The sequence below is a fragment of the Coffea eugenioides genome, chromosome 10 (assembly GCF_003713205.1).
Source record: "Coffea eugenioides isolate CCC68of chromosome 10, Ceug_1.0, whole genome shotgun sequence".
In the NCBI taxonomy this organism is placed as follows: Eukaryota; Viridiplantae; Streptophyta; class Magnoliopsida; order Gentianales; family Rubiaceae; genus Coffea; species Coffea eugenioides.
In genome coordinates this window covers 4,480,363-4,504,838 of record NC_040044.1, presented here as the reverse complement: position 1 = coordinate 4,504,838, position 24,476 = coordinate 4,480,363, and the positions used below count along the sequence as shown (strand labels likewise).

At 45.4% G+C, this 24,476-nt stretch overlaps 1 protein-coding gene across 1 annotated transcript; it reads left to right on the top strand.

The window, feature by feature from the left end:
• The first annotated feature begins 13,042 nt into the window (after nucleotides 1–13,042).
• On the top strand, nucleotides 13,043–13,867 carry LOC113748951 (MFP1 attachment factor 1). The gene has a single exon (XM_027292559.1). The coding sequence runs from the start codon at nucleotides 13,121–13,123 to the stop codon at nucleotides 13,664–13,666; it is 546 nt and encodes a 181-aa protein (XP_027148360.1). The 5' UTR covers nucleotides 13,043–13,120; the 3' UTR covers nucleotides 13,667–13,867.
• Nucleotides 13,868–24,476: the final 10,609 nt, after the last annotated feature.

Here is a 24,476-nt window from a genome sequence, read left to right as displayed (position 1 = left end):
GTCACCTCTGGCACAGTGCTGTCACTAAAAAGCTGCGCCCCTGTCTTTTCAGTTGTCGCGTCTCTTTGGTCTCCGTACCGTTCAATTTCAAGCAACCGTTTTCCCCTAATTTCTCCTCCTATAAATAAGGGTCACCAGATTTCACTCGACTCTATTTGTCATTTTCTCCTTCCTTCGTGCATTTTCAATTTCCAGCAACAAGGCTTCCGGTTTCCAGTGCCCAGATTCCGACGATTCCCCCATCTTTCCAGTCATCAGTAAGTCCTTTTCCTTCTCCTTCCGCACTCCCTTGCCGCCTTCTGCTTTTTATGTCGGATCGTTTCAGTGTTACTTCCTCCGCATCCCAAATTCCGGCCCGTCGCAGAGCCCCCAGAATCCTCATTTCTTCCTCATTTTCGTCCTCATCTTCATCGTCGCCTCCTCCTCCTCCTCTCTCTTCTTCTGCTTCTAATCCTCACTCCCCCATTCCTGACCTGCTCGAGCCCATCGATATTATGAGTTCCCCATCTGCCCACTCCCCTTCTGCCCGACTCCTGGAGGAAGTGGCCGAACTCGATGCCTTCATCGAGCAGCAAGCCACTTCTATTCCCTCCCCCAAGACTCCACATGACTCCCCTGGCGGAGCTCAGGGGGGAGTCGGGGAGGACAGGGACTCTTCCGAGGGGACCCCTGCTTCCGAGCAGGGGGATGATCCTGAATTCAACTACGGTCACCCCGACCAGCAGGAGGTCACCCTCTCACCCGAGACGGTGGCCGAGCTGGCTGGGTCTTTTTCCATTCCTCCAGCCTTCGAGCCGCGGGCCGCCGGACCCGACGATCGAGCCTGCCGACCCCCCTGACTTTGTAGTCATTTACAAGGAGCAGCTGCTCGCTGGGCTCCGGCTCCCCATTCCTCCAACCCTGGCGGAGATCCTGAGCTACTGGGGGTTCCGGATCACCCAGATCCACCCTAACTCGATCAGGATCATCATTGGATTCCTGATCTACTGCCAGATCTGCTCCATCCCCTGCTCACTTTCCCTCTTCCGGGCCTCTTACATCCTCAAGTTCTCCCTCCCTGGGTGGTACTATTTCTCCCGCCGAGGGGCTAGCCAAGTCCGGGGGGGAAAGGGCACCCAGGAGCTACTCTATGGGGTCCCTTCTTCCATAAAAAATTGGAAGGGGGACTTCCTCTTTGTAAAATCCACGAACTTTCCCCCAAACGTGTGAAAAGTCGGGGAGGTCGACTCCTACCCCTATCCGAAGGACCTGGACCCCGAAACCTTCGGCCAACTGATGAGCTCCAAGGTGAAGCTATATGCCGCCAAGTTCTCCACAGAGCAAATCTCTGCGGCCGGACTGATGGGGACAATGTCCGGGACCCCCGGAGAGGTGGTGGCCTCCCCTACCGACCTCGAAACCTGTAACGCCGACTCTGTCCCTGTAACTCGTTGTACTTACATATATATATTACATTTTTCCCTACTGACCTGTTTTGGCTGACCTGGCTATGTTTGCTACAGTGAGGAGGCTCCCCAAGCTGCTGGGCGCGCCACCCGAGCAGGTCGCTTCCGCCACGCAACCAGAGGCGGCGAAGAAGGCCTCCGAGGCTCCTCCGACACCTGGGGGCAGCTCGGCCCCGCAGAAAGAGGCCTCCCAATCCCCCTCCAAGCAGGCCGCCAGCAAGAAGAAGGCGGCCGGGCAGAAGAGGGGCCGAGGGGATGAAGCCCCCCACCCCGAGAAGAGGCTCGCGCCAGCCCCAGCACAGCACCCTCTCCTGTTGACGTCGGGGTGTCCTGTCCACCTGGGGGTTGGCTCCGCGGAGGAGCATGCTCGAGAGATGCCTCCCCCGAGCTTGTGGCACTTCCGTCATGTGGCCCCCGTGAAGCCGGGCCAAGCCCCCACCACGCACGACCACCGTCGCTTCTGCCCGTCCTGAGAGCTCTCCATCAATGACCGAGCCCAGTTCCCTGAAGTGGCTCGCGAGCTGGTTGCAGGCTCAGTCCTTCCACGCGACAGGAGGTGGATGGAGCTGGCCAACCCGTCCGAGCTCGAGGACATGTATTTCACAGCCCAGGCTCAGGTAAATTCCCTAACCTTCAGGCCAATTGCGTCCCCGCTTTTCGGCTGAGTCGCGCAACGTGCTAACTTCTTCTTTCTTCTCCTCAGGCCAATGCTGCTGGAGCCGCCCTGGCCGCCCGCTTCTCCGAGCTGTCTCCCGACTTGGAGAAACTGCAGAAAAAGAATCGGGAGGCAGAGCAAAAGCTTGCCCAGGCCCTTAAGGAGACGGACTCCCTTAAGGCCAAACTGGGCAAGGCCGAGAAGGAGTTGGAGGCGGCCCAAGTCCAGCTTAGCTCCACCCGGTCCAAGCTGGATCAGGAGAAGAAGGGCGTGGCGAAACTGAGGGAGGACCACGCCATTGAGCTCTCCGGCACCGTCAGCCGGGAACGCAAGAAGGCTGTTCGGGAGTTCATCTCCTCCGAACAGTTCGTCGAGGACGTGGCTCTCCTCAACCAGCCCATCCTCCAGGTCGGTTTCACGCGGGCCCTGGACCAGGTGAAGGGCCTCAACCTGCCTGGTTTCGACTTGGCCGCGTTCAAGGATTATAACCCTGCCGCCGAGGAAAAGCTAGACTGGCTCTTCGATTGGTACTGCAAGGGGCATGCCCTGAAGGACCTGGTGGGCAGGAGTGACGTGGGGGCCGAGCTGGCGGAGCTTCCCTTGGGCGAGGACGAGGCTCCTGGCAGGGCTTCCGGGAAGGAGCCGGTGGCCTAGGGTAGCGGCCACTCCAGAAACCCTTTCCATCCTCTTATAAGGATGTGGCCACGCCCCGCAGTTCATGATCTCCATTTTTGAATAGCCTTCACCATACGCCTCTCAACATGCTTAATGTGTACCTTCAACTCCCGCCTTAAGCAGGTCGCCAGCGAGAAGAAGGCATAGTTAGATTTTTCTTTCCTTGTATAGCTAGGTAGGCTTTGTAATAGATAGGCTTTTAACGCATATATAAAACTCGAAGGAAATTATCTTGCAATTCTGGCCTACGCCAGACCCTAGCCATCAAAGCCCTGTGCCGGCCTCCCGGGTCGAGCACCAAATAAGTCCACCAAGGCAGCGTGCCGGTCTCTTGGGCTGAACATCTATCACACTTTAAGCTAACCACCAAATTGCCAGAGGGCGACAAACTGGGGTTCCATCAAACGACTAAACTAAATTAACAACCAAATTCTAACGGCTTGGGCGGCATGCCTACCTCCTGGGTCGAGCATCGGACCCTAAGGTTCTCCTAAGCTGCGCCGACCTCTTGGGTCGAGCGGCGAAATTTTAAAGACAATCCTGCCGACCTCCCGGGTCGAGCATCGAGCTCCCAGACTTCTAAAGCTTTAAACCCTGCCGACTTCCTAGGTCGAGCATCAACTCTCGAACTTCAAAGGCATTTCACTGATTCAATATCTTAGTTCGTCCCTTAGCCGCCGACCTCCTGGGTCGAGCGTCAAAATGTCAAAGATAATCATGCCGACCTCCGGGGTCGAGCGTCGATCTCTCAGATTTGAAAGACATTCCATTCGTTACCATTCATCACCACTCAGGGCCCCCCACTAGGACACTTAGTAGTATTATCTGAGTGTGCTAGTATAGAAGTGAAAAGTTAAACGGCATTGATAATGAAAATGGATGCAAAACTTGAAAGCCGAACAATTATTTAATGATAAACTGGTATGAAGATTTCAAACAATACAGTAAGATACCCTGGACCAATCTATTTTGCGAACAACCGCAAATTCGAGAAATGCCAAGTGCGGGGTACCTCTACTCCGTCTAATTTCGCGAGCTTACAGTACCCAACCCGGCTTGTCTCTAGGACCTTGTATGGCCCCTCCCAGTTCGGATCAAACTTGTTGGAGCTATGAGCTCGGCTAACTGAGTTCTTTCTTAGGACGAGGTCTCCTGGCCGGTACTGCGTATTCCTCACCTTCGCGTTATGATTGCGGGCGAGTTAACTTTTATACTTAGCCATCTGTATCGCCGCCTCCTCACGCTTGGCCTCCAGCATGTCCAGGTTGCACCTCAGCTCTTCTTTGTTGGCTGACGCAACGAAATTCTGTGTCCGAGACGAAGGGAGACCGACCTCCGCGGGCACCACCGCCTCCGCCCCATAAGTCAGGGAGAACGGGGTCTCGTGAATGGCTGTCCTTGGCGTAGTGCGGTAAGCCCAGAGGACGCTAGGCAGTTCATCTAGCCAGTTAGACTGGACGAGTTCCAGTCTAGTCTTCAGCCCTTGCAGAACGGTTCGATTAGCATTCTCCACTTGGCCGTTGGCCTGGGGATGACCGACCGAGGTGAAATGTTGGCTGATCCCGAGCTCGGCGTACCAGCTCCTGAAGGGATTTTCGACGAACTGTCGCCTATTGTCGGATATCAAGACATGTGGGATCCCGAAGCAGCAGACTATGTTCTTCCAGAAGAACTTCTGAATTGCCCTTCCAGAGATAGTGGCCAGAGGTTCGGTCTCCATCCATTTTGTAAAATAGTCGATGGCCACCACGAAATATTCGTACCTTCCGGGAGCTCGGGGAAATGGGCCTAGGAGGTCTATTCCCCACTAGGCAAAGGGCCAAGGACTGTGGATGGGGACCATCTCCCGAGTGAGTTGGTGACGCAGCGGGGCGTGCACCTGGCAAGCTCGACATTTCTGAACAAGAGTCACGGCATCCTGAAACACCGAGAGCCAGTAGTAGCCTAGGAGTAGGCATTTTTTGACCAACACCCGGGACCCCATGTGTGCTGCGCACAGGCCTTCATGAACTTCTCGAAGGACATAGTCGCCTTCCTCGGGAGTCACGCACTTTAACCAGGGAGACAAATACGACCTCCTGTAGAGGGTCCCCCCAGCGTAAGCGTACTTTGCAGCTTTGAGCTGGAGTCGGCGAGCCTCGATTTTGTCCCCTGAAAGGACACCCAAGCTGAGGAAGTTCACGAGATGAGTCATCCAGGTGATCGAGCTGTCTATAGCCAAGACCTGGATTTGGTCAATGCTCTTTTTCTTGACCATCTCTACCAAGACTTCCTTGTTCAGGTGAGCAAACGAGGAGGACGCCAATTTCGACAGGGCGTCCGCGCGCTTGTTTTGGGATCTCGGCAACCGCTCGATTTCAAAAGTACCGAACAGGGCTATTTCCTCTCGCACCTTAGCCAGGTATTTCTTCATGACCTCGTCCTTGGCCTCGTACTCTCCGCGAACTTGTTGGACTACGAGCTGAGAGTCGCTCCGGACCTTGATCGTGGCTATACCCATCTGGTGGGCTATCCGCAATCCTGTCAATAGGGTCTCGTACTCAGTCTCATTATTGAACGCTGAAAAATCGAATCTGAGCGCGTAGGTCAGCTCTTCCCCGGTGGGCGAGGTGAGCAGCAGGCCGGCTCCGCTTCCTTCCTTACTCGAGGCTCCATCTACGAATAACACCCATGGCTCTTCCGGCTGTATGTCCGTGAGCAAAGAGCTCGACTCGGTCAGGGTCAAGCTAGCCCCCTCAGTAAGGAAGTCTGCCAAGTCCTGAGCCTTGATAGCGGTGCGAGGCCGATAGCCGATGTTGTGCTCGGCCAGCTCGATGGCCCACTTGGTCATTCTGCCCGAGACTTCAGGTTTTGTAAGTATCTGACGTAAGGGTTGATCCGTCATGACAACAACGCTGTGGGCTTGGAAGTAAGGTCGGAGCTTCCGGGCGGCGTGCACCAAGGTAAGGACCAATTTCTCCGTCGGAGTGTACCGCGTTTCCGGCCCTTGTAAAGCACGGCTGACGTAGTATATCGGCCTTTGAGCCCCCCTGTCCTCCGGCACCAAAACCGCGCTAACGACCTCGTTGCAGGCGGACAAGTATAGGAACAGGTTCTCTCCCTGTTCCGGAGCGGTCAGAGCGGGTAGCTCAGTCAGGTATGCCTTCAGGTCGGTGAAGGCTTTCTGACATTCATCCGTCCATTGAAAGTCCTTAGGTGCTTTCAAGATTTGGAAGAAGGGTAGTCCTCTCACCGCGGAGCGCGAGAGGAATCTATTCAAGGCAGCCATCCTTCCCGTGTGCCGTTGGACTTCCTTGACATTCCTCGGAGGGGCCATGTCCATGATGGCCTGGACCTTATCCGGATTGGTCCGAATCCCCTCTCTGGAGACCATGAAGCCCAGGAACTTTTCCGACCTAACCCCGAAGGTACATTTCTTCGGGTTCAGCCGCATCCGACTTTCCCATAGAATATTCAGGATCTCCCTCAGGTCGGGAACGAGTTGCCGGTCAGTTCGGCTCTTGACGATCATATCATCCACATAGACCTCCATACTCCTGCCGATCTGACTCTGGAACAGTTTGTTGACCAAGCGCTGGTAGATAGCTCCAGCATTTTTTAGTCCAAACAGCATCGTCCGGTAATAGTACGTCCCCTCCTCAGTGACGAAGGAGGTCTTTTCTCGATCCTCCTCGACCATCTCTATCTGGTGGTACCCCTTGAAGGCATCCAGGAAACACAAAATGTCAAACCCCACAGTAGAGTCTACTAACCTGTCGATCCTCAGCAAGGGGAAGCAGTTCTTAGGGCAGACCTTATTGAGATCCGTAAAGTCCACGCACATCCTCCAGGACTGGTCTTCTTTCTTCACCAGGACGGGATTGGCTAACCAGGTCGGGTAGTATACCTCCAGGATGATTTTGGATTTCAGCAGCTTGCCGACCTCCTTCTTGATCACATCATTCCTTTCGGGGGCGAAACTCCTCTTTTTCTGTTTTACCGGCTTCAAGCGAAGATCTACGTTGAGGTGGTGGACAGGCCAAATCAGTCGAAATCCCAAGCATGTCCTCCACCGTTCACGTGAAGACCCGGGAGTATTCTATCAACAGGGCCTTCAAACCCTCCTTCTCCTCGGAAGGTAACGATGCACTGATACGGAGGACCTGGTCAGGCCTCTACTCCCTCAGGGGGAACTCCTCGATCTCGTTCTGGGTGCCCAACTGTCGGGCCTCCTCCCCCGGGATGTAGGGCTCCAGGCTGGTCGTTTGGACGACCACCTTCTCATGTTCTCGGAGCACAGCCAGGTAGCAAGCTCTGGCCACCTCTGGATCTCCGTGTACCTCAGCTATTCCTCCCGGGGTGGGGAATTTGACACTGAGGTGGAGAGACGAGGGGATAGCTCGGAGGGCGTTCAAAGCGGACCGTCCCAAGAACACGTTATATGTGGATTGTTGTTTGACCACCACGAAATTGAGAGGGGATGGTCCGGCATTTGGGCGCCTGCCCTACCGTGACCAGCAGAGTGATCATCCCCTCCGGATTGATGGGCGGTCCGGTGAAGCCCACTAGGGGTGTCCGAACCGTGGTTAACTGTCCGTCCTCCAAGCCGAACTCCTTGAACACCCGGTAAAACAGGATGTCCACTGTATTCCCCTGGTCGACGTACACTTTCTTCACCCGATAGTTATTGGTCACGACGTCTATCACGATGGCCTCATGGTTTTCAGACGCCAGGGGAACCGCATCCTTTGGTCCGAAGGTGATCTCCTCATCCATGCGCAAGCGCTTCAAGGAATCATCCCCCTCGGATGGAGGCCACCGGTTCTTCCGAGCTGCATGACTGTCCCCCCCGTGGGACCCCCAACGATGGTGTTTATCACCCCTGCTAGATTCTGGGTGTCCTGGTCGGGGGAGTTGCCCCGAAGAAAGTCACGCCGCTCAGGGCGGTCGCGACGCTGGCCCTCGCCCATGTCTCCACGGTAGGCGCGTCCTAACTCCTGGTCTGGTCGACCTTGCCGCACGAATCGCCCCAGGAAGCCGCGCTGGATTAGATCTTCAATCTCCCTTCGCAGGGCCCAGCACCCCTCCGTATCATACCCAACATTACGGTGGAAGGCACAGTATCGGTCCTGATTCCTCTTGTTCCGGGGTGTCCCCATCTTAGGTGGCCGTTCTGCAAGGCCTTCCACCTCCATAACGGCCAGAATCTGAGCTCTAGGCCGAGTTAGGGGGTGTAGCCTTTTTCCGGAAGCGGCGGTTGAGCGGGCACTTTCTCCTTTGAAAGCCAATCAAAAACATTCTTTTTGGCCGGGCCATCATTGTTCTCGGTGGGGTTTCCCCGTCATCTCCGATCTCCGATCTCCCGATCTGACTCTCTCTTCAACCGAGCAGCCTCCTCCGCATTAGCAGCTGCGTGCGCCCTGGTCAAGAGCTCCTCCAGGTCTCGTGGAGGCTTCTCGACGAGCTTGTAGTTGAGCTCCTCCACCCTGAGCCCATTCATAAAGACGGCCATGACAACCTTTTCGTCCTTGTCCCTGATCTACAAACTCTCCGTGTTGAAGCGGGTCATGAAATTCCTTAGGGACTCGTCCGGCTTCTACTTGATTGCCATCAGGTGAGTCGCGTTTTTCGAGTAAGTTTTCGAGGAGACGAATTGGGCAGCGAACTGTCTGGCCAGCTCGGGGAAACTTCCGATGGACCCCGGTGCCAGACCCTTGAACCAGAGCCGGGCCTTCCCCTTCAGAAATATGGGGAAGGTTTTGCAGCGGACTTCATCCGCAGCGGTTTGCAGGCGCATGTGCGTCAGGAAGACCGAGAGGTGATCTTCCGGATCAGTCGAGGCGTCGTACAGCTCGATGTTCGGGATTTTGAACCTCCGGGGTAATGGGTAGTCCTCTATCTCTCGGGTAAAGGGCGAGGCGGTGTAGTTGTTCTCGTACAACTGCGGCCGTAGGATCTGCTCAATCTCGTCTCGGACAGGCTTTCACTGGGGGGGTCCCGCGACCGGCTTTTGATAGATCGGGCAGGGGAGCGCTCAGACTCCTTCCACGCAAGCTTCCACGAGGAATGACTCCTTGGTCAGCCCCCAGCGGGCCGGTCGCAAGAGTACCTCTTGCTATCCCCGACCATCGAGACCCGCGGCCGAGGGGGAGTCCGTTGCCGTTTTCTCCTGGGGGCTGGTCCCGTGACTCATCCTCCGAGGGAACGGGAGGTGATTCTCTCTCCTTCCCCTTCGCCTTGGAGGTTTGTGCGCCCCCGGCTTCACCCCCCTCCTTTGCTTGTCGGATTATGTCCTCTAGCATGGGAAGGTTCTCCGTCACGAATTGGAAGATTTGCTGTCTCCGTTCCCCTGAAAGGGCTGAGCCCCCGGCGCCCCGAGCCGCCTCGGTCTCCATTCGCCGGGATCCCTCGCCGGCTCCGGGATCGGTGTTTTCTACGGTTCGTTTGGAACGCGTTCTCGCCATCAGCACAACTACTCGTACCTTTCGTTCCCACAGACGGCGCCAACTGAAGAAGCGCTGAGCTTCCCCTGACCGAGCCGACCTGATGAGCTCGGGGTGCTGAGAGAAGAGCGTGTCCCAAGCCTGCAAAGCGAACAGGAGAGTGATCTAACAGGGGAGCCCCGAGGTCGTCCCCGAGGGCACTCCGACGATCAAGTTAGTTTTCCGGTGAGTGAGATTCACGGGAAGTAAAGCAGTCGGGAGTAGTTGACGTATAGTGAGCGTACCTTGTGTAGTTGGTGTGCGTTACCATTTATACCTGCTCCAGAATCCGACCTCCGTACGTTTCGGGGCTTGCCCGGTATGACCTCAATCCCGCACTGAGGGGGATTCTCTCCGCCCTCTGCGGGATTGTTCCCTGGACCCTTCCGAAACCCTAGTGGCAGTGTGTCCCAGGACGGTTGTCCGGGGCCTGGGATCCAGGCCCAGCTCTTCCCTTCCTGGGCTGCCGCGTGTATAGGCCCAGGATGGGGCCTCCACAGTACCAATATTCGCTCCAAAACGTCGGATAGATTCAGATTTCATATGTACAATGATAGAGATAATAATGTTGAACAAAAATGTGAATCGGGCTGATTCTTTGGACAGCAGTCGGTAGTCAGAATCTAAATTGGGAAGCATACAATGAAAACACGATACAAGATGCTTGGATATGGACAACTTCTTCCAGAAACTTGTTGACGAGGGCCGAAAAATTAGGAGCGAAACGGTTCAGGCAGGTAAAAGCAACAATGAAAGGATGACAACCTTGATAGATGTTATGCTATCACTACAAGAAACAGAACCTGAATACGACGATTCTGATGTAGTTATCAAATCCGTCATACTGGTAAGAATTTTTGCTTCACGATGTCTTGCCAATGGGGAAAACTTATGCTTGTTCTCCTATATCTAATTTCTATTTCTACTTTGGAGTCTATTCTCCGCAAGCTGACTACACTGTCAAGTTTTTCGCTAACATCAACGTTTCTCCATTTTCCTTGAGCTTGCCTCTTTAGTTTTTCCTTGACATTTGTTGCAGCGCACTTATTCAGTAATAATAACACCATAATCTCAAATTCTGATGTTAGTGACTAACATGCAGGCATTTATAATTACTCTTTGTGCAGTAAGATACTTGCTACAAAACCTTCCTTGCTCCTAATTATTACTTGCCTTGTTAACGATGAAAAGATGAATACTGCATCATAAGAGTAGCAAACATATGGGACGACCCAACAAAGTTCAAGCCTGAGAGATTTGATGGTAGGGTAAACGAAGGATATAAGCTGATTCCATTTGGTGCAGGGCGACGAGCCTGTCTGGGGACTAATTTAGGCAGAAGGGTTGTAGCACTTGCCTTGGGAGCTTTAATCCAGTGCTTTGATTAGGAGAGGGAAGGCGAACAGAAAATAGATATGACAGAAGGGACCATGGTTCGCCATCGCGGATCGCGGTCACGTCGCGGTCTCAGTTGTTCCACATCCGTCGCGGCATATCGGTTGAATATCAGGTGATACGAACATTATAACACATTAAAGTTTCCAAAAATTTTGAAAAAATTACTAAAATTAGAAAATACTAAAAAAGACACAATTTAAAAAAATATCGGAGTCGACTCCGAGTTGACTCAGATGTATCGGCCGATATCATGCATCACGAATTCGAATCGATCAATATCGGCCGAGTCAGAGCGAGTCATCGCGGATATGGTGATATCCGCGATTCGGGGATCGGTATCGTATCGGTCCCTTCCGTTCCAGATACGACTCGGCCGATATGGCGAACCATGGAAGGGACAGGACTAACCATGCCCAAGAAAGAGCCCCTGGAAGCCCTCTACAACCTCGACAAACCATGATACATTTGTTATCCCAACTCTGTAAGGGATAACTGCAGTCACTGTAGCCTACTACTATCATTTTCGTGTTGCAGTGGTGCATTGCTTGGGAAATCACAACTTGGAGTCTGAGATAGCAGCAGTAAATTGCTTTCCAACATTGTAGTCCTTAAATGCAAAAGGATGCTTTCCAGTACAAAATACTGCATCTATAGTTGAAAGTTCGTTTGGTTTTGTGAGTGGCATTTATATCTCCTAACCTGAGTAGACAATGGTAGCCCTTTACCACAATACCCCGTTAATACTCTAATCGTTGCAATCGGCCCAAAATGCCGTTTGGTTCCCGCTAGACTTTCGTCTAAAATTATCAGAATTCCTTAAAACATGCACTTTTAATTGTTCAGAGGTCAATCCGAAACAAAATTTAGATCAGCGGCCAAAAGTGAACAAGGTGATAATTTAGGAGCTTCCCAGATTTTTACACTTTCATTAACTCACCAGACATAATGTTCAGAAGATAAATCTCTGATGAACCATGTATAAGTGGTCAGACAGGGGTCTATAAATGAGTGTCAAAAATCAATCCTGAATTCAATCTATACAATCAATTGGGGCTTACAAGTTACAAATGATAATAGGGTTGGGAGAAAATGGGAGCCAATCAGTACCTTAACTTGGTTCTTTTATTCTCCCTTTCCTTCATTCTTCTCAAATTCAGTTTCAGAAAGCCTAAAAATCTACCACCAGGTCCAAAAGCTCTTCCTATTATAGGTCATCTCCATATCGCGAAAAGGCCAACGCACAGATTTATGCACAACCTTTCTGAAAGTTTGGTGATGCTATGTTTCTTAAATTTGGAGTCCGTAATGTAGTGGTAGTTTCTTCTCCAAAAGCAGTAGTAGAATGCTTCACAAAGAATGACGTAATATTTGCTTACAGCAATGATCCTGTTTCTGGAAAAGTGATGAACTACAACTGCTCCACAATTGGTTCATCTCCCTACGGTGACTACTGGAGAAATCTAAGGCGCATTGCAGCAGTAGAATTTATCCCAACATCGACTTGCAATGTTGATGGCCAATATATGGAAAATCTAAGAGCTTGAAGTTATTCATGCTGCGATCTTTGGACAACATTCAGCCTCTATTGTATTTTTGCTGCATTAAAATGTAAATCTCTGAGTTTGCTTTCGTTGAATTTGTTGCTGACAAAAGGAGGACCTTTCTGAGGATGCAGCCCACGAATCCCACCTCTCTGACCTGCAGTTCGAAATGCTGGAAAAACCAAGAACAACCAATTCATCTGAAGACTCTAGGCTGTTCATATCATACAACATTTATAATTCCTAAAACACTGAGCACAAGATTGCTCTTAATAGTTAATAGGCATCAAACTTGAACCTTTACGGATACTCTTTGTTACCCAATTGCTGTCAAAGCTGTAGAAGAACGGCCTCAAAATGTTGCAGCCAAGTCTTCTTACCAGCAATCTTTCACCTTTCAGCAGTTATTTGGTCTCCATGTAAAAACATACAATCAGTCTACATCAATGGCCATAAAAAGCTTGGCTTGAAATTAAAGAAAGGTGGATCCTTGGCAACCTTGACTTCCAAATGATCAATTTTTTTTTCTTTTCAATTTATAGCTTTAATTTGTTTGAGTCCCTCCCCCCCCCCACACCCACCACCCAAAACACATACACAAAAAAAAAAAAAAAAAAACAACAACAACTGTAGCAAAATCAAGCAGGGAAAAATTACAGCAAATGTACGAAAAAAGAGAAACTTGTTCCCATCCCCCTTAATTGAGGGAGGATAAAGAAGAGACAAGCTCAATGCCTTTTCCTCCAACTTGGACGGTTCTTAAGTTATCAATCTACACAGGTGTACTGTCATTTTTAGCTAACCAAAATTTTGCCACCTGGCCCCCGTCCTTTGCCTATATATAGTCCCTCCCGCAGTAATTTCCACCCCCATTTTTAAATTGTTTTCTCCTTCAAACATCTCTCCGGACCCTCCGCCGCAGTAAAAAGGGGAAGCACAGTGAAAATGACCGACAATAATAACGCCAATTCCGCTCAAATTAACCTCGAAGAAACCTCGAGAGAAGAAATTGAGCTCCCGAAAACCCCAACAATGGCTGAAACCGAACAGCCCCAGGTCGACCAAACGGCGTCGTCCGACCCCTCTTCAAAGAAAAGCATCGGAAATGTTTCCTTCAGCATTTGGCCGCCAACTCAGCGCACTCGCGACGCGGTGATCAATCGCCTCATCGAGACGCTGTCGTCTCCCTCCGTTCTATCCAAGCGCTACGGCGTCATTCCGACCGAGGAGGCGTCCGAGGCCGCCAAGAGGATTGAAGACGAGGCCTACGCGGCTGCCGGTGCTTCCGCCTCCACCGATGACGACGGCATCGAGATTCTGCAGATTTATTCCAAGGAGATCTCTCGCCGCATGCTCGATACTGTCAAGTCCAGATCTGCTTCCGCTGCTGCTGATGCTCCGTCGTCTGTATCGGAGAACAAGCCGCAGGAGGATGCCGCGGATGATGGTGGGATAAGCGGGGAGGTAGAAGCTCTCAAAATTGATTCTTGAGAGTTTATCTAGGTTTCTTAATTACTACTATATGGTTAATGTTGCGAGAAATGTGACGTCTTGAGGATCTTCTCTAGGAATTATAGTTGGAGTACTTAATCTACGTTATGTCGAGATCTGGAATTTGTAATATTACTGGAGTTCTTGGGCATATTTTGACTGCCTTGCTATAATGTTGTCTAGCTGGATGTTCCTTTATCATTTTAGTCTCTTTTTCTCTTTTCTGTCAGGAAATGTGCTGGGATGTGTGGGTTGATTTGGTGATTGTTCTGCTTAGGGCTTTCCATAGTTGTTCACGTTGTTAAAAATGTTTGTTGTGGACGGGCTTTAATTAACAGATTGGTAGAAACCGTTAAAAACTACGGCAATGGTATTTCTCCTCCTCCAGCCCCCCTCCTTAAATTGTCTGTTTTTGGTATGGTTGTCTTTTTGTGCATTGAAATGATGGGGGAAGTTGATGAATGTGACAAAAAAAGTGACAGTGCATGTTTGGTGTTTTCTTGATGTGTCATTTTGTTCTGCTGCAGTGAAATATTTCAATTTCTTTTCCCCCTTTGAATTGTCTATATTTGGTATTTAAATATGGTTGTCATTTAGGTGAGTTTAATTGATCAAGGAAAGTTGATAAATGTCACAAAAATTGACGGAGTGGGTATTTATCAGTTATCACAATTGGCATGGGGTTCATGACCTCAAATCCTTCAAATTTTTTAGGGCTTTGGGATTGGTGTTTGGTACTAGGTTCCTGCTTATAGTAACTCTTGCATTATGGTTGGTTGGCAGTGGGAGTTCATAGGTTCAATATGTGACAAGTGTTGTAGCTTTATGCAGCAAGTATTCAGGAAAAATGGATTACAAGATCTTAGCAACAACATTTTTGGTGTTAGAGAATTTTTAAATATTTAAAGAAACTAGAGCTTTATTAGCATATGTCTACATGGTATTCTTTTTTTTTTCAACAAACGTTAACAGTTTTATGTATATGGGTATTAACACTTGATAGTACAAGAGTTAATTACAAAAAGGGGCCACTGCCGTCATTTCCTTCTGTTCTAAGTCTATCAGCTATATTGGAAATCTTGTTCCCATTCTACATCATGCACAAACTTTACAGCAAAATGAGCTAGTGTATGGCTGATTTCGTTTTCTGATCTGGGTACAAAAAAGAAACTACAGCTTTCAAAACCTGTTCTTAGTTCCTGAATGTCTTCCAAGATAGTTGCAACATTGTATTCATAGTTATTGCAGCTGTTAATCTGGTCTACATGGTATTCAATTAGAAGGTTTTGCTCACGGTCATTGTTACATGAGGCTATCTAGGTTGGTTTTATTAAGGTGGTTTTTTTTTTTTTGGGTGTAAAAGTGGTTTTAGACCAAGGCAGGGGTGAGGGTTGAAGGATTCTTGTACACTAAAAATATATCTAGTCTTTTTTGCTTCTCTAGCTTTGGGGATAAAGTTTCCTTGGTGACCAAGTTGATCTGGTGATGTTAAATGTAGCAACTAAAGTATGCTTTGAGGAGGGACTCTAAGACTAGAACTTCTTTGGTTCTCCTCCTTTGAGTTCACGAGGAAAAACATAGATCTCATTCCATGTAATAAGCTCAGTTGATGGCTAGGATATTCAGCCTTGCTGATGCTGGATGCACAACAGTTATACATTTAAGTTTCTTTTTGCCTGTGTACAATTGCAAATCAGTTTGTTGTTGTTTGTCCTATCCTTCTGCTGCCTGCAACCTTTTCCAAGACTGGAAAAAATAATCACACGTTGAGTTGTCTTTGTATATTGGGAGCATGGGTATCTATGTCAATGTTTGGAATTCCCAGAAGGAAAAAGGGGAAACTAGTTTGATGTCTCATTCATGCTACAAACAAGGAGGAATTGATGAACTTGAGCGCTAAGAAAACTTTGTCCCCTAGTTTGAGTACAGCAAGCATAAGTCAAAATATCTGAGGTAAAGCCTAATGTTTGGATTTTTGACTTGTATCAGCAGAGACGTCTCGCACTAATAATTTTTTGGTGGATAAAAATTATTTATGTTGTTGGAGATGCTTTTCTGCTGGAAGCTGGTCTTGTCCTGCGGAGCTTCCTTGTTTGGTTGATAGGTGTAGACATTGCTTGAGAAACTAGGAGTAGCTCACTGGTTGGTTGCATCACTTAGTTAGGAGACATACTCCGCCAATAGTGTATTGCAAAAAAACAATTTACAAGAGGAAAAAGTAAAAGACGGTAATAAAATAGGGAACAGTTTCACAGTATGCTTACTAGATTGTTACTTTCGTATATTTATCTCCATCCCTCTTTGTAATTTTATTAAAATCTTGTGTTACTGGGTATTGGTGATTTTCACTTCAAAGGCTGAGCCTTGCCAGTGGAGTAGGGCAATTACTTGCTCATTCTAAACAAAGTTCATAGATGGAAAGCTTTAGCTTCAAGAGTATGTTGTATAGCTGCATATGCCATCTTTTGCTGACTAGTAGTCAGGATCATTGTCAATTTTTTTTTGGGGGGGTGTTGAGTGTGGGGAATAGAGTATTATTGCCTACTTGTCTGTTAAAAACAAATGTCCAGTCTCAAATTTTCAGTCCTCTCTTTGAGGACCCCAGTTGGAGAAAGCGTTTTCAAATCTCTGAGCTTGAGTTATTATTTTTGTGTGAAAATTACGTTTTGTTTTTTAACAGGCAGTAAATTTGTGATCTGCTGATTATGCTAGATGTGTTGTCTTTTATGGATGACATGTCACGCAATGACAACCAATGTGCTTTCTACAAGTGTTGTAAAAAATGACTTAACCTTGATATTTTATTCTTTTCTGCTTTTCCGCTATTTGTTGGCCGAGGTAAGTGAAATTAAGATGGGAGTAGATGAATGTGCGGCTTGTCTTGCATGCACTGTATCTGTTCTAACACTGGGGGCAAATTTGAGCAGCTTTATGTTTAGCATAACTTTTTTATTCTATGAAATGTTATGCTGAATGATGATTTTAACCAGTTATTCATGCTTTGATTATTGAAATGGTATGTACAGTAGTCTTAATTGATTGAGTTAATTGCTTTTCCTTTACTTTATTTTTCTGGTTAATATGTTTAAAGATGTATTAGACAGTGTTAAGGTTATCGTGATGCTGCATGGATGATTGGGGATATACAAAGGATGATCTGCATATTGACTTCGTATTTGAAGTAAATTTAATTGACTTGCATTACATATTTTTTTATTTGTATTTCTTCCATATAAACCAATGTTACCTTTCATTCGTAAACCCCATGCGTTTCATACAATTCATGGAGATGTTGACAAAGACCTGCCTTCTCTTTGCCACTCTTCTGCTTTACTGCTTCATTGTTTGCTCTCTGTGAGTGATGATTCCTGTGGAAATCTGTCAGGGTCATCAAAGGCAAAAGTTGTTTGCTAATACTTCATGGAAAACCAGAATAAATTTAGCTTGAATATGCTGGTACAGGAAAATTGATATAGAGATATGCATGTTTGATCAAAATTAAACGCCAGTTGCTCTTATACCTACATAACCAACCTCTTTTCCTTGTACCGGTGTATCTTATTTCTCTAAATTTTCAGTGATTTCTTGTAGTCCACTGTTGGTTGTTCCAGTGCTATGGTGACCATTATTCCTCTGTGGCCACTTCTTGTTGATTTTCCTTTCAGTTTTGGATTCGTAATCAACACTTACAGAAAGCTAGTATGTTTATAAGCGTCTTGTGTTTTGGAAGTTAGGAAGACTAAAGGGTAATTAATCTCTATTGAGACAGAGCATCTTATTGCTTGTAGTCTTTCAGGCAACTTCTCATGGCCCACTATTTCCACCATGCATTGTGGAGTTAGGTCCCAAAGTAAAATGATATCTTCCTCTGAAGAGCTTCTCTATGATATATGCTTTGAGCTTATGTTGAGTGTTCTGTTATATTGAGATGGATCTCCATCCTTTTAGGTTGATCTTCAGTAACCTGGGTTTCTTGAGCTTGTGACCGATATCAAATTTAAGACTGATGATGCTAGAATTTGATCGAGTTTTGATGCTAAGAAGCTGGTGATTCGTTCCTTGTTCTCTTCTTATGTGACATCGCCCCTCCCTGCAGATGGGGCCTCACGAGTTTCATTTCAGACAAGTTTTCATTTCAAGCTTGTCCTGGGTGTAATTGAGTTTCGTGTTAGCTAAATTAGATTATGGTGTAATAAAAGTTGAGATGACCATTTTGCCTTGAAATGGAGGAGTATGATGGAACTTGCGAGGTGACAATTACTTGCTCAGGTAAATGGATGCAAGCAAATCTTGTTCATCGAAACTTTGGCCGGGAGCATATATATCTTCCAGTTCCACCTTCCCCTCGTCATGAAATCCTTCCGTTTTGGATCAGTCTCTTACTTCACAATTTTTTTTAAAAATTTATTTCGGAAGACTTTTAGTTACAACACCACCACGGTCAGACAAAATTCTTTTTCACAATCTTCAGATGAGAAATTTGAACCACCCACCATATATGCGTTTATGTCAAACTTTTTTTTTTAGGGGTTGGCCGATTACGATTTTTCCTCGACGCCAAACAGTAAAAGTGTTTCTGTCAGTGTTGACTTTTTCTCTCTAGCTCAATGTTGACTTTTTCTTAATGATGTTGCAACGGCATTATTTCACTTATTGCATCTTCCGGAGAGACATTTGGAGACCAGAGTGAATATTTGCCATTGACAGCAGTGAGAATGGTTTTACAGTACAACCAATGTTGATATGAAAACTACTAGACACCCCTGCAAAATCTTGCAAGCTCTACCAGTTGACTTTACTACACAATTTGGAGAGCTAGTCAACATCTAGCTACTTATTTCTCCCTCCCCGTGATCTCTGTTGACTTAAAAAAAAAAGTAACTGTTGACAATTATTTTCTATTCTTTTTTCTTTTTCCTCTAAGAGAAACTAGCTAGTTGTTGACACTATTGTGGAGGGAAGGTGAGAAAGCACGCAAACGCAGAAGAGCAGTTACCAATTAGTATGCAACACAGTGCGAGATTAAAAATGAAGAAAATGTGTAATATTCTCATTCATCTCTTCTACTTTAATTACATGGTATCACAAGTGTATAACGTAGCAAAGTTAGAAAAATCTTTCCTAGAGAAACAAAGAGGCTAGACTAAAAGAGAACAGAAAAAAAAAAACAAGATTCACGATCTTGTCCAATTCCAAAAAAAAAGGACTTCAATGGCCTGGACCTCTTCCGCTTGGACCGGAAGACAAGTTAGCTGTCGAACTTCTCACTGTTTCCATAGTACTACTACCCCTACTGGAATTGTTGGAGGAAACAGCAAAAGTAGTCATGCCTTTTGAACCAGCCCCTTCAATTTGTTGATCGCTTGCAGCATCCACGCTATCCGTAGATCGAAGGACTCGGCAATGGGCAACATTCAAGAACATACTAACCAGCAGAATCAAAAAGAAAACTGATGAAGAATAGTTCTTCATTGATGTTGAGTTCTTGAACATCATTTCCACCACCAGGTACGACTGCGAGTGCTGATTATCACCTTCAAGAAGGAATAAGCTACACGTACGTGAGATTGTTTTGTTGATGAACTCGATTGGGATGTATGCTGGTCCTATTTATAGTCGAATTTTATAATAAGAGGACGGTGAAGAACTTTTGCAGTGGACCCTAGAAAACGAATATGAAGCGAGCCCCAAGGACCCTTTGTACTTTCCTTATTTGTGCAAAGGAATTTTGAGGTGAGGGGTGAGTAGATATTGGAGTTGGTAGATGGGGTTTACTTTGCAGGACGTTTGGTTTGTGGCTTGGATTTGACTTCATGTTTTCAAACGTTCTGACGATTCCTATTACGTATGCATGGAGCTTTCCCCAAAAGTACGTGATTTACTACTATTCTGTAGGATCGTTTTCTCGTAGGTAATTTCTTCAAGTTCGATTCAAGCCCAGATGGCCTGCTTAAGTTAAGAGTTCACACACCTTTGAACCTTTGATGAGTACGCGGAATTCCACACATGCTACGCGTTCTTTCCTGTTCATATTTCATAGTTCCTTTCTTGTAAGAGTTATTCAAAAATAAGTTCATTTGCTTGGAGAAAACAACCAAACCAAAAATCAGGTGACAAAAAGGTTAGACGGCATGTGGCATGATCAAAGGAATTCAGACACACCCCTACACCTTGGAAAGGGGTTTTTTTTTTTTTTTTGAGTGTTGAACCGTCCACCTATTTTTGGCACTAGCCGGTGCAGCAGTTGTCAAAGAAATCCCTCTGGCTAAAAGCACTACTGTCTTGCAGCCAATCCCTTTTCAGTCTGCATGGGCCATAAAAAAAATATGCGGTAAAATTAGCATCTTACTTGAGCAGTAGTAGTTCTTTTGTTAGTCTTACAGCCGGTTTTTTCTCCAAAATTTGAATTTTGTTTTTCTTTGTAAATCTCGAGAGTGGCATGTACAATAACACGGGAATCATAAAAAAAAACATTTACCAATTACAGCATCAAAACATAAAGTCCCGAATACCTGATTTTATTTTTCCCTTTCTAATTCAATGATTCTATCTATAAATACAAGGCAATTGATTGAGTATGACGTGAAAAGAAGAAGTTCTTAATTTGTTGTGGCTTTCTTGTGCAGCCACCATTTCATGGAGTTCAAGTTTCAACAGCCGAACGTGTTCTTCAGACCAGTTTCTGGGGGAAACGATAACCTCTCGTCAACTGTCCATGGTTGGTCCTACAAAGGTTGAGTTGAATTAGTGCTAAAAGGCAACATGTTTGAGAGTTGAGAGTCATGTTCAAAGGCTCTCTCCTCTTGCTCCAATAATATAACAATATTCTTGCTAGTGTTTGACATTATACATCTTTCTATATATAAAGCATAAAGCATGAGGAGCGAGTTTGGTGCCAAAATTTTGTGCCATTTTTTAGCTTTTCAATTTCACTTTCACAAAAGTAAAGCCAATTTCTATTGGTCTTAATAAGACAGTTAAATTTTTTTTCTTAATTTCCATGCCCGTAAGTTGTGCTTTCTACTAGTGGTAATAAGTGGAGAAAGAAACACGGGGTGCCTCTTCATGGATTTACACACTTTTTACAGATCACAATGAAGACTTTTGTGTTGTGTTGTGTGTGTGTGTGTGTGTTGTGTGTGTTGGGGTGGGGAGAGGGGGGAGGATCTGAGTGATTAATGCCCTTAATACGAAGGTCGGCCTGCTTTGTTTGGATCTCCTGTTTTTGGAGTGTTTTTAAAAAACTAGTTTTTCAAATACAATAAAAGTTACAACAAAGTACTCTAAAAGATAATCTAAAAATTAGTTTAAATTTTTTTAAAATTTTATCAAATATCTCATAATAAAGTGCCAATAAAAAATATTTCAAAATATTTTCTAAAAATATTTCAAAATATACTCTAAAAACTCTGCTACAGCAAAGTTTTTCAAAAACACCCCCAAAAACAGCTAATCCAAACGGAGATGTTTGAAAAAACACAACATCAAGCCGCCTCAATGCTGGATAAGTAGTATGCATCATCTTGTTTTCTACTCTGTTGTTCAAACAGTCAAATATGATGACATTAACGAGGGTTTATTCTAGTCTTTGCATGCATTTCTAGTGCCTGCATCGGTTTAGTACCAAAAGAGTTGTGTAAAGTTGAAAGGTAGCCTGGATAGATTATAAACCTAAGTGAGATTTATTTGGTTCAGAGAAAAGTGCAATAGCCAAAGGAATTAAGCGTTATGTGATAAGCAGATTTTCTAGTTCTTATATGACTGGACATCTAAAGTTAGATTTTGACATGACATGTCTATATTATCATTCTTTCAGCAATCCGAGAACAAATTATATGGGAACGTTTATTTGAATTCTTGGTCGATTACATGTGGGTTGATTAATATACCAAGAATCCTGGGAAATTAAATATATAGTAATAGACAGCAGGCAATAGCTTAGTAATTTCCGCATTCTCAGTTAAAAAAAGAAGTTACTATTAGTAGTGCGATCTAAAGTAACAAGCAATTACCAATGAAATGAACGTTGCAGCCCAATATTCTAAATCAATTTGATTTACTAGTATTGAATATGACTTCAAATTTTCACACTTGGGAGGAGGCTGAGAAGTGGTGAGTTTGCTCACGAAATCTTCTGCGTTACTACTCAAAATAGAATTTACCAGCTCAACTGCCACAAACTTAGGATGTGAATGAGCAAAGTCCATAATGGTTGACAATCTACTGTACGGATTTGACATGCATGCAAAAGTGTATAGACATAGGGAGTTCGTTTGTTTTTCCCTTCCTTTTGCCTCTTCTCACGACCATGCCATATTTTTACCCTTTCTACAGGATTTGACTGGACGGTGGCTCTGTCATAAAACAAAGCTAAAATATGCATTTTATTTCAGCTACAATTCTATTTTGAGTAGTAACACATCGGTTTTGCGGTCTTTGCTAGAAGCATTGCAGATTTCGGGGCTTCCTTTGACGTTGAACAGATTTCGGGGCATGAGCTGTTTGTTGTGTCTTGTATGTATTTGCTGCCGACAAAATCACAGAAATTAGGGATAGAGTCGAAAACAAAGAGTAGACACCAGCTAATAATCAAGAAACCAGCCAGCATCATTCTATTTAAAGGTTTTGTCCCATAATCACACAAGGGCTGTTAAAAAATAATAATAATAATGTGATCGAAATCTTGTAATCCTCTATCCTGCATGCAAGAAAATATGATCTAATTGCTCACTTTTCGATCAAAAGATTTGCAGTTGAACTTGTACATGCCATATTATCACTTCGTACCCGGAGAATGCACTACATACACGCTGTATGATTGATTATAAAATGCAACTAGTTTAATAAATACTTTTTTTTCCGTGAAACTTTCACGTAAGTAAATCACACGAACCTCCCCATCATCTCAGACTTGACTTCTCTTCCGTGAATTTTCTCTCTATTTCTCAGAATGCACGCCTGGATACATGATATAAATTTTCATTTATTAACAACAGTTAAAATTAAAATGATCACATCTCTCTCTAATAAATAAAAACACATGTCATGTCATGCATCTAAACGTGCATTGTGGGAAATGGAGAGAGAATTCGTTGAAAAGTAGCCAAATCCCATAATCCCTGGTTGTACAAGTAAACTCTTTTTCCGCACCCTCAATCCTCAGCTTGTGGCCCATGAGGCAGTCTGTGGTTGAAAATTTTGGTAACGTATCAAAATGTCAACGCTTCGTGATTCACATTCCCCAGCCAGAAATCGGCCGAGCAACGGTGCCAACATTCTCAAACATTCTTGTGACGTATTTAGCATTTTCCATTTCAGTACATTTGGAAGATTTTAGTTTCTAACCAGTATAGATTTGTTTGTTGATTCAATATTTGATGTGAATTGAGTTGTGGTTGTACCTTGGAGAAATTTTAGGAGGAGCAAGGAAAACATGGAGTTAACTTTTTACTGGCGCTTTGGTATAATACAAAAATTCTAGTCCAAAATTAGCTACCATATATGTGTCCTCTTTTTCTTTGCCGGGAAGTCTTTTTGGTTGTTCTAGCTCGTCTGTCTTTTAGGAACTGTTAGGCATCTGCAGTCTGCGAGTGGGTTTCTAGTCTTCCCTCTGATAGCGGGAGGAGCTTGTTTTTCTTTTTGCCTGTTGTATTCGTTGAAAGGAAAATAAGAATCTTACAAAACCTGTAACTTTGAAAATTGCTACTACTCTCGGCCACTACATTTTTCAAATCTAATCATTGATTCCTATATTTTAGGTATTTTCGCTCCTTATTTTAGACACTCTCACTAATTTTACATAAATGTGCATTAGAGCAACCAGAAACTTTTTATTTCTTCATCAATAAACAGAAGAATTAGTTTGCATTAAAATTTAAAATAAAAATCCGCCAATTAGACAAACAAACCTTTCACAGGTTGAAACTCCAAGAATTAAAGGTTCTCGGGTTCAAATCTCCCTAGTCCCCTCCTACTTCTTAAATTTCACCAATCCCTTACTGGACCCAAAAAAAAAAAATGCTCCCATGATTTTATTTGGTTTTATATCTCATGTGGAATTAATGGGTCCTACAATGTCATTTGGAACATGATAAAATTTGTAATTTCTCTATTTAACTAGCTAGTGTCTTAGTTCATACGGGTTGTACCTTATGTCACTTGTGCCTTAATTGACAGTTGAGATTGCAAGAAAGTCCTATTGTACCTAAATTCTTATTTTGTGTTCTAAAACATTTAGCAGATACATCGCAAATATGATTAGTACACATCACTTATAATTTGCAAATACACCAGTTAATTACAACACAGGTGACCATGTCTCCTGATTGACCTTGTGACTAAATCCAATGGCCCTACAGAATATTGTTTTCCTGCTGCAAGATATATCTAATCTAAATGAAACCAATAGCAGAAAGCTATACAGATTAGTTGTAATAGGAGAACAATTTGCATGGCCAGCTGCACATCGATCGACCTCCAACCGTAATTAGGGGAAATCTTGAGAAATTCTTTCTGTACAGGTGTTGGGGTTCTGATCAACGACAAAATCTGAATCTTGCATGGGTCGCAGTTTGAATAGGACTCCGAGAAGAAGCATCTGCACCACCAGCAGCAGACCTCTTAAAATCTACCTACGAATTTTCAGCTGGCTGGCGCATTCCATGCATGCGGAACACAACCATTATGATTCTACAGAGAGAACTAGAAAACAATCCCACTGGTAGTAATTCTCAACTGTGCTTCTTGACAGTTGACATTATACCTGCAGCGGCCTTAAACTACCGGCCAGCCATAGCACCGACCACAAATT